Genomic DNA, 10782 nt, shown 5'->3' with positions numbered 1-10782 from the left:
GACCCAGGAGGTACCACAACTCTCCTGAAAGAGTAAAATGCATCCTTTATAAAAATGAAAAACTACTTGGCCGAAATATTCCCGACGCCCTGCACGACCGGCCCTCAGAGGGCAGGGAGGCCGGTCTGGCAGGGCCAGGGCGCGGGCGCTAAGGCACCGGGCGGCATCCCGGGGCCCGGCTCTCTGGGAGGCCGCGGTGCGCGCGCCAGGCCGACTCGCGCCTCCCGCCAGAGCCGCCGGGGGCCCCCGAGGCCACCCCAGGCCGCAGCTGGCGGCCGCTGGCACGGGTACCCGGCGACCAGGCCAGGGCTTGTTCCCGCGGCTCGGCGCCGTGGGGAGCTGGGCTCCGCCGAGGCCACACCGCGCGGCCGCTGCACCGCCCGCGGCGGCCCTGGAGGTGCGGCTCCCGCCCAAGGGGACCCTCCCCGCGCCCGGGCGGCGGTGAGTCAGGGCGCGTTATGCAAGTGCTGGCCGGCCGACCCGGCGCCTCCCCTCGGTCTTTCACCCCGGCCGTTACGAAAGCGCGACCCCCTCCCGCCCCGGCTATAAAGCGGCCCGGCGGCCCCCGGCGGCGCGCTTGCTCCCCAGGCTCCACGCGCAGCTCCGGGCGGTGAGCGGCGGCCAGGCGGCCGGGGGCCGGGTCGGGGCCGTGCCTGGGTCCGGGTACGGGGCGGGGGCGCGGGCGTGGGCGGACAGGGTCGGGGGCCGCGGCCAGGCGCTCATGGCGCGCGGTCCCCGCAGGAAGGACTCCGGGCACGATGGCGTGGGTGTGGGCTCTCGTGCTGCTGGCGGTGCTGGGCAGCGCCCGGGCGGAGCGCGACTGCCGGGTGAGCAGCTTCCGAGTCAAGGAGAACTTCGACAAGGCTCGCGTAGGTATCGGCCGGGCGGCCCCGTGGCCGCGGTCCCCGGTCCCCCGCGTTCTCCCTTCCCGGCGGCCTGGCGTGCATGCCGTGCCACCAAACCCTGCGCTCACCTCTTTCGCAGTTCGCCGGGACCTGGTACGCCATGGCCAAGAAGGACCCCGAGGGCCTCTTTCTGCAGGACAACATCGTCGTCCATTTCTCCGTGGATGAGAATGGCCAGATGAGCGCCACGGCCAAGGGCCGAGTCCGTCTTTTGAAGTCAGAGCCCCCCTCTCCCCCCAACCCCCCCGGCTGAGCTCGAAACCCCGATTGGGGAGGGAGGGGGCTTTCAGGGTGGGATGGAGGGAGGAAGCCCTTTGCAGGCCTGGCTTAGGATCTCCTTGGCTTTTGCAGTAACTGGGATGTGTGCGCAGACATGGTGGGCACCTTCACAGACACAGAGGACCCTGCTAAATTCAAGATGAAGTATTGGGGCGTAGCGTCCTATCTCCAGAAAGGAAGTGAGTAGTCAATTCAATGGAACCGTCTCTGGGGATGGGGGTCATACCTGACCAAATTGCTGGGATTCTTCTCCAGTGGCAACCTGGAAAAGAATGGTCTATACGTGGCAGGAACCCTCAGCAGGGCCTGAGGTCAGGGAGGTGAGACTGGGACTAGTGACGACCCCCCCTCCTGGCCCACCTTTCACCTTTAGCTCCAAACGCCTGGCCCACACTCAGAAGGAACTTTGGGCTTGTCAGTGATCTCCGTCTGCCCTTTTCGTGTCCAGCCACTGTGCCAAGGTGTGTCTTCATGCTCAGACGTCGCACCTCCCCAAGACCTATCCCGCATCACCCCTCTACCTGGTTTTGTATTTCCTCCATTTCATTGGATTGAATCCCTGGGACAGCTTGATTACTCCAGGACCTCCAGCAAAGGCTGGGAGACCCTCATTCAAGGATGTAGGGAGCATTGTGCATAGGTTTGGCCCACTCCGGGTGCCCTACCTGCAAATGCTGAGATACTGAGCCAGATATAGCATTCTGGGTGCTACTGACCTCTTCCCTTCTTCTAAGAACCGAAACTTAGATGGGGGACAGGGTGTTGAAGATGCTCAGAAAGGCATCTATAATTTGGGCTGATCCTGAGAACACATCATCTACATGCCCTTTCTACTTTCTTTCCATTTCTCTTAAGTTTCAAATATGGAATCCTCTTTGGTACCTAGAGAATAAGGTAGGCCAGGGGGGACATATCATGGGATCTTAGCGATGGAGAGTTAACCCTACAAAGGGGCTTCAATATACAGATGAGTAAACTGAGACCAAGAGAAAGTAGTGATCTGCCCATGGTCATACAAGTTTGTGGGAGCCAGTGTCAAAAGCCAGGGGTTCCGACTCCCAAGTAAGAAGTAAAAATTATTTCAAATAATGTAGCAAAACTTGCTAGAATGATTCATTTAGTGTGAAAGGTACACTTTTCTGATAATGAACTAAAAAAATCAATACTGGGGATACGAGAGTATTAACTTTTAGTCAATGTAAACACATAATTCTCTTGCATATTTAAGATGCACTCCTGAGAGGACTAGAGTTCCGTGGGTAGTGCATTTGGGAAGGTGGGAAGTTGTCCCAATGAGGAGGTGAGGTTTGCCTCTTTTCTCCCCCTCTTCCTACCAAACCAGATTCGTTTTGCTCTTACCTCTGGTAGATCGAGATTCAATCCAGGACTTCATTTGGAGGGAAAAAAAAACCCCAAACTATTGAAATCTGGAAAGTGATGGCCGCAGATATTCAGTGGGGCGACTACAACAGGGAAGGCTCAGAACTTAATTCCTTGCGAGGTCCCCTTTCAGAAAGCAGCAGGGCTGTACGTGGCCACGCACGTGGGTCTCAAGTCAGACAGCCCGAGTGCAGATCCTAACTCTACCCGCCACCTGTGAGAACTCGGGTGTTCCTTGTCCTCTCTGTGCCTCAGTCTCCCCCTCTGCAGAGGAGGTGATCGTAGTGCCTGCCTCATGTTGCTTGCCTTAGGTGGATGCAGTGAGGTAACCTGTAGAGAGTCAGAGTGGGGTCTGAGACGTGTCCTCTGTAAGTGTATAGTACCCGAGCTTTGGGTAAAAATCATATTTTATCTTCTGAGCACAGGATGAGAAGTCCCACAGAGACCTGACGTTTAAGCCTCTCATTTTCCAAATGAAGAAACTGAGGTCTCTATTAGCCAAGTGACTGGCCCAGGGCCACGTGGCTACTTAGTGGCCCTGTGTGACATCTCTTTGCCCAAGGCATGAGAAAGGGCATGAACCGTCCCTCTGTTTTCTAAGTAGCCCACAAACTGTATGATTTGATGCTTCAAACTTCCTGTGTTTTCCATGCTTTGGGGGTGTGTGGGTGGGGCTTCTACAAACTCCTGCTTTCTCTCCTCGTGCCGATTTTTTTCTTCCTTGACCTTGGTCTGGCATTAAACCCTGACTTGGCTGGGAGGGCCTGAGGCCTCAGAGAGTGGCCTGCATTCTCGGTCTCTCGTCTTCTACATGTGCTGCCTTTCACCAAACAGGTGTGTTTAAAATGAGGTACGCTTTAGCAGAGAAAATAACTTGAGCACAAATGCTCCCTTAATCTAAATCCCTAAGTCATATCATTTGAAAATTAAGTGTAATAAATTTCCGCAGTTGAATATTAAATTCCAGTGTCGGCAGACTCAGACCTGGCTTGCTGCCCTAGCCTGGGGCGCGTTCTGTACCGGCCTCCTTCTGCCCCTGCTCTACCAGCGGCAAGCAGGACGTCTCGGGGGTTATGGAGTGCCGCCGCCAGCCGGTGTTGGTTGAACGCAGGTTTCATCACTGACTAGCCTCTCTGAACTTTGACTTCCTGATCTGTGGAATGGAGATAGAGAATAGCCCCTGTTTCCTAAGATTGTTGGGAGGACACATTAAGGTAATGCATGAAAAACACTTAGGTTGGTGCATAATAAGTGTTCAGAAAATATCAGCTTTGATCATCCTTGTTTTGGGCCTCTCCTGAAAGACCTAGACAAAGACTGTCCTTTGTTTTCTGGATAAAGCCTGTTCCTCTGCTGGCAAAGAGACCTTTGCAGGCTAAATAACATGGGCCTGCTTGTCTAGAGCAGTTTCCCGAAGCCGGGGTCCCTCGACCACCTATTTCTAGATAGATCAGCTGCTTGCTTGTGAAAAGTGTAGATTTGTGAGCCCAAACCCAGACTTACTGAAGCGGAAAGTCTTGGGGGTGGAGCCCCAGAGTCTGTAGGTTTCCTGTGGTCCTTAGGAATGCTCCTTCTGCACAATGAAGCTTAAGAAACTGCTCTAGATAATTCAATCCAAAGAATTTGGGGTTGGGAGGACCAAGTTCATTCTTTCACGGGGCACTCAGGCAGCTCATCTCCCATCCCAGGAGAGAGAGTCTAGTAAAGATCGTTAGGATTTGAATTCTTTGTTGTCTTTGAACTATTTAGCCAAAAAGATTCTGGAGATAAACCAAACCAAACTTAGGCCTTTCTTTTAAAGTGAAGAACAGTAGTCCATTTTCTTAAAACCAAGCATTAGAAGTTACTTAGTTCCTATGTCAGAATTCACTCCTGGCATCAGTCTTGGAAAAAGGAAATTAAGCTGCTGATTGGCTGAGCTTACAGCTGCCTCGACATGAATCGGGGTGACATTTCAAAGAAGAGTGCATGTGTGTCTGAGGGGCAGGCTGCTGGGGCGCCTCCGGCTGACACACTGAGCCCCACCATCAAGGAAGAAATGACTTCATTTGCTGAGGAGGAAGACGGCCCAGAGGCTCAGGAGCCGGTGAGGGGAGCCCGTGGTTAGGGTGAGGCCCAGCAGGCGGCCCCATGGCTTCTGTTCCTGGCCTGTCCGATGAATAACAGAGCGGTCGTGTGTCAGCCCCCCGCCCCCAGCTCTGGCATCTGACACTGTCCTGTGGGAAAGCCTGGGAGGTACAGTGGTGGCTCATTCTTCCTCCTGGGGAGCGTGGAGGGAGCCAAACTGGGGGCTCCAGGACCAACTCCTGGGCAGCTGTCCCGCAGGTCTGAGTTCGGGCCCAGCCCCTCCTAGGCTGGCACTCCAGGGGTTCTCAGAGCCAAGAGGTGACTTAAGGTGGGCAAGAGAGGCCTCCCTTATGGTCTCGGATGCTGGGGGACCCGGGTTCCTCTGCATTCCTCCCACGTGGAACCAACATAGAGCAGAGACCATCTCCTGCTTCATGGCCTGGGCGTGAGACAGAAGCATAGGGGCATTTGTTTCTTTTGTCTTGTCCCCTTTCCCCACAACTTACCTACTGCCTGGAGACAGTATAATGGAGACATTAGACATGTGGGCTCTGGTTCTGTCCTGCTCTTTGTGATCTTGAGTAGCTTACTTACTTTCTATGTGCCTCAGATTCCCCATCGGTAAAATAGAAATAACAGCGTGCACTTCTGGGTAGGCATGAGGGATAATTGAGAAAACACGGAATCTGTCTACACGGTGACAGATACATAATTAAGAGCTCAGAAAGTCCCCGCCGTAGTTCTGTGTCAATGAGAACGTTAAATTAAGTAGAGATGTGCCACTTTTCACCACGTCTAAGGTGTCTGGATACACTTGAGCGTTGCTGCTTCTCCAGCGCCAGTCTCTCCAGCGCACGTTCTTATTAACGTTATTTCTCATCCTGCCTTTGCTGACGCTTACACCACCTCTGCGTACACTTCTTCCCGTCTTACAACCACATCTAGCTGTGACCTCAGGAATGAATGGAACTTGAATTCTTTGGGGGCTCAGCTCTGCCTCTACCTGGGGAGATCCGAAAAGTATAAGCTCTGAGAAAGACTCTGTGGTGTCGGAGGGTGGGCCTCTTGTACCCTGGACACAAAAACCACGCTCTTTTGCCAGCGCGGAGAAGGGAATGAGGTCACCGAGCAGAATTAGGCTGGAGCAGGGTAGCTGTGAAGCATCCTCCTGTGGATGGAGGGGCAGGAAGGCAGCAAGACAGAAGCTGGCGGCCATCAGACGTCAGCCACAAAAGCACAGATGTTGTTGGAGACTAGATGGGGAAGACCACAGTAGGAAGGTCTGTTTTATGGTTTCAGTGGGCTCACATTCTCAGTTGTTCTTTGGACAGATATAGCAGATTTATTGTCAGGGTGAGAGATGATCATTTAAGTGAATGAGCCCCCCCACCCCACCACCTCCCGACCCTAGGGTTCTTTTCTATGTCCTCCCAATTTGGTGAAAGCCATCAGAATTCTCTGTAGCCTCCTGCTTCCTAAAGAAATGAAACCAGTTTCAGGAAGGTGCTGGTTTCTCGAGGGGGGTATTTCCCTGGCCCCTGAGCCTGCCAGGGGAGAGACACTGGATCTGTGGCTTTCTGGCTTGCAGACGATGACCACTGGGTCATTGACACGGACTACGACACCTACGCCTTGCAGTACTCCTGCCGCCTCCTGAACCTGGACGGCACCTGTGCTGACAGCTACTCCTTCGTGTTTTCCCGCGACCCCCACGGCCTTCCCCCGCAAGTGCAGAGGATCGTGCGGCAGAGGCAGGAGGAGCTCTGCCTGGCCAGACAGTACAGGCTGATTGTCCACAATGGTGAGTGGGCGGCGGGGAGCAGGGTTCTGCTGACTCTTCCTGTGGGGTCGGTGGGCAGTGCATTTGGGCCTGCGTGCAGGAGAAAACAGGGAGTCTGAGAAACCCCATGGGACCTAGCTTGCTCCTTCTTTTAAAATTTTCTAAGGTTTTATTTATTTGAGAGTGAGAGAGAGAGAGAGAGCATGAGCGGTGGGGGGAGGGGGTGGCAAGGTAGAGGAAGAAGCAGACTTCCTGCTGATCAGGGAGCCCGATGTGGGATTCGATCCCAGGACCCCAGGATCATGACCTGAGCCGAAGGCAGACGCTTAACCGACTGAGCCACCCAGGGGTCCCATCTTTGTCCTTCTTGACCAGATTTTTCATGGTACTGTTTCAGAAGGAGTGGGGGTAAAGCCGGGCACTTTTAATGAGGTAAAGCTGCGGAAGACAGGCGCTTCCTTTTTATCTGCTCCCCTAGCCCTGACCTGTGGCCACGTGATTTTATCCCTGGCTCCACTGCCCCAAAAAACCATTTGACTGAATTCACATTATCCAAAGATTCAGTGATGCCAGTGAAGGGCCGGGCAGCTAACGTGGCCTTTGGCGTAAAAAGTGAAAGAGAGACATCACCATAGCAAAGTTCAAAATAGAACCATTTCAACAAATGCTCTTTTTCTCACATGGAACTAAATTACCATGAAATTGCCTCACTGGACTTCCTCACTTACTTTTTTTGAGATTCCCTGGAACAATCATTGAATCTTTTTATAGATGTTACCTTTGTCGGATCTTGATTTGAAAACCAACAACATTCTGGAGGAAAGTGCGCAGTCTGTTTTGAAACGACACTCCCTCACTCTCATAGGAAACCGAGTTTCGAAGTCCAAATAGGTACTGCTAAAATGCAGAAAAAGAGCAAAACTGAAATTTTCTGTTGGTCATCTAATTAGCTGGCCCACACGACACACAACAGATAGGAACCCAAAACAAAAACATTTAAAAAAAGCAAGCTTTTGATGCTTCATCCCGAGCGCAGCCTAAATGTAGGGCGGGGGAAGGATCTCACCACAGCCTGGCCCCACGCCATGCCATTTACCTGCATTACCACCCCCCAGCCCTCAGAGCATCTTGGGACGTACTCTCATCATCCACGTTCTACCGATGAGAAAACACAGGCAAAGAAAGATCACACAGGCTGCCCAAGGTCTCCCACTTGGCAGCTGAGCTGGAGGCAAACCAAGGTTGTTCTGTGACCCGAAGCCCCCTGTGGCACTGCCTGGTAACACCTGACACAGGACACAGTGAACATTCCATAAAGCCACCCACACAGCTGCTGAGGCCAGGCTGATTTGGCCCCCAATTCCCGAAATAGGAGTATGTGTCCCTGATCCTTCGAAATACAGTGAGTCGAGTTTAAGACAAGGCAAAGGCAGATTTTCAGACAGCAGATCCTATGCTCTCCACCCCTCTCTAGCCCCCAGAGAGTTCAGGAAGAGCCTGGAGGGTGCAACGAACAATTTGAACACAGCCAAGCCCTAAGGCCATCACGATATTCGCTGTATACACTGAACACGGTGGCCAGCTTTCTGTACTCAATGACTGTCTTCTCTATTTCAGGTTACTGTAATGGCAAATCAGAACACAACATTTTGTAGCAACATGGAGTTTCATTCGAGAAGTTCCCATTAATTCACGCCGCCCTCAACTTGGTCTTATTTTAGGAGTTTAGCTTGCCCTGCTGTGCTCCCTTCCCCTCCACAAACACGGAACCTCAGCACGCATAATAGTATACATGGGGATAAGTGAATCTGCATTCAAATGACTGTCTTTCCTGGAATTTTCCAAGGAATTGTTTAAGGCTTCGGATTGCAGACTTTGATTTATTAAAATATAGTCACCCATTTCCTGTGATCCTGGGTTTTTATTTGTGCTGAGTCTGTGTCCATAGATGGTTGGATGGGGCGCGCTTTTTATAGACTAGTCTCTCCCTGCTCTTTATGATTTTTGGCCTGTTCTGGTGCCCAATCTCCATTATTAATGACTGTGGCTTCTCCTGACTTCCCAAAAAGGGGGCTTCCCCGTTAACTGAGGAAGGCCTTAACTACAAGCCTGGCCAAGACACTGGAGGCCAGAAGAGGAGGTGAGTGTCGACTAGGCCAGGCCAGTGAGCTCAAGGCCTCAGTTTACCCTAGGTCCATGAGGAAGGTGGGATGGTGGGCTCACCTCCAGCCCTTCATGGTCTCTAGCACTTAATTCACTTCTTAGTTCAGGTGTGGCCAAAATGTTGAGGGAGAGGTGGCTGGGCGCTTCCCTGGAGGAGTTAGGAGATGGGGCCCTGGAAACCAGATCCGGGGGAAGATCGTGGTGCCTCCCGCTGGAGTGCAGGAAAGAGGCCATCTGGGGATAGAAGTAGCAGGGCCGGGGGGATCACCTGTGTCCACACCATTGGTGGCACCATGAACTCAGTATGTCACCGCATGCAAAGCCATTTGCCCTCACTCCTTGGGAGCCCCCAGGAGCCTCGGGTTTTTATCTGGAAAAGGCATCAAGGTTTTGGTACCAGTCTTGGTTTTAAGTCAAAATCTAGCTCAGATACATATTAGCTGTGTGATTTGGAGCTGCTTATTGGCTTCTCTGAGCCTCACTCTTGTGAAATATGGGGAAACGGTACCTGCCTGATGGGGTGTGGTGAGGGTTCGGTGAGAGCACTGAGAGGCCGTGCAACCCCGGCGATGAGGCCAGGCTGACAGCTAGGAAAGGTATCGGGAAGCAGGGCAGGGCGCGTGCACGGAGAGATCGCTGCCTGCAAGCTGGCATATCAAAGAGCCAAGGGCACCCTGGGTCCCCCCTCTTCGATGTGCTTTGTTCTCCCAGCAGCAAAGCGGGGAGACAGGCATCTGGATATGGGGAACGCTCTGCCCGCCGTTCACACTGGACAGCAGGGTCTCTGGGCCAGACTCTCCAGCCTCGGTTCAACCATCCCAGACGCCTATTAACATAGCCACACCTCACTTCACAAAACAGCTTTAATGCACCAAGATGAACAAAAGATCTCTGTCTTCTTGTTCTCAAGCTTGTGATCCCCAAAAATCTCACTTCAGAAACAAGCTGTTCAAGAAACCTTGTGAGTGACAGCAACCCGCGCTGATTGACTCTACAACGAAGACTCATTGACCCCCTACCGTGTACCAGGCTCTAAGCTGCTGCACATGCCAGTCACTGACCCGCCTCCAAGTGACAGCTCCTCTTTGGCTCTGGTTTCTTTGTCTCAGGGATATTTCATAAAACCAAAGACCTATAAACACTACCCGATGACTTCTAATATCATATCTTTGGCCCAAGTCCCACATGCCTGCGTCCAACGGCCTACTTTCCATTGGCATCTCCTTGGGATCTCAAATTTATAACCCCTAAACAAAACTCTTGGTTCTCCCACCTGCCATTCTTCTAGTCGTTCCCATTTTTATGGCCTGGCCCGCCATCCAACCCCTGTCAGGAGTCACCCTCGAATCTTCTCTTTTCCCCACGTTCTACATCCTGTCCATCAGTAAATCGTGCTTGCTCCCCAAAGTAGTCCTGAGATCCTTTCTCACAAACCCCCACGAAGGCCCATGAAGGCCACCTCCCCCTCTGACTTCCCTCTTGTTCCACTTCAGCAGCCGCATAAATGGTTTTTTTTGTTTGTTTTTTTGTTTTGTTTTTTTAATTCTTGCCCCTCAGGGCACCTGGGTGGCTCAGTGGGCTAAAGCCTCTGCTTTCGGCTCAGGCCATGATCCCAGGGTCCTGGGATTGAGCCCCTCATCGGGCTCTCTACTCAGCAGGGAGCCTGCTTCCTCTTCTCTCTCTCTCTCTCTGCCTGCCTCTCTGCCTACTTGTGATCTCTAGCTGTCAAATAAATGAATAAAATCTAAAAAAAAAAAATTATAAAAAAATAAATAAATTCTTGCCCCTCGAAGTCCATTTCCTGCACAGCAGCCAGAGTCACATTTAAAGATACAGGTTGGGTCCTAACAGTCTCCCATTGCAGACTTCCAGTGGTTGTCCACTGAACACAACAAACTCCCTATGTGGCCTCCCAGCCCCTACTCGGTCCAGCCTTGTACCTTCTCTGTTTTTTTTTTTTTTAAGATTTTATTTATTTATTTGACAGAGAGAGAGAGAGAGATCACAAGTAGGCAGAGAGGCAGGCAGAGAGAGAGGAGGAAGCAGGCTCACCGCCGAGCAGAGAGCCCGATGCGGGGCTCAATCCCAAGACCCTGAGATCATGACCTGAGCCAAAGACAGAGGCTTAACCCACTGAACCACCCAGGCGCCCCCCTTCTTTGGTTTTAATCAATGGGCTCCAGCAGGGCACCCCTCTATCCTGGCACA

General features: G+C 52.5%; 1 protein-coding gene across 1 annotated transcript; it reads left to right on the top strand.

The window, feature by feature from the left end:
- Nucleotides 1-482: 482 nt before the first annotated feature.
- RBP4 (retinol binding protein 4) lies at nt 483-8312 on the top strand. Its single transcript, XM_047703154.1, has 6 exons — nt 483-610; nt 742-869; nt 985-1121; nt 1257-1363; nt 6220-6432; nt 8029-8312. Exons 2-6 carry the CDS (start codon nt 759-761, stop codon nt 8064-8066), a joined length of 606 nt encoding a protein of 201 aa, XP_047559110.1. The 5' UTR covers nt 483-610; nt 742-758; the 3' UTR covers nt 8067-8312.
- The last annotated feature ends 2470 nt before the right edge of the window (nt 8313-10782 follow it).

The sequence above is a fragment of the Lutra lutra genome, chromosome 14 (genome assembly GCF_902655055.1).
Source record: "Lutra lutra chromosome 14, mLutLut1.2, whole genome shotgun sequence".
Taxonomy (NCBI): domain Eukaryota; kingdom Metazoa; phylum Chordata; class Mammalia; order Carnivora; family Mustelidae; genus Lutra; species Lutra lutra.
The sequence above is the reverse complement of the archived record's forward strand: the minus strand, read 5'-3'. Positions and strand labels throughout refer to the sequence as shown.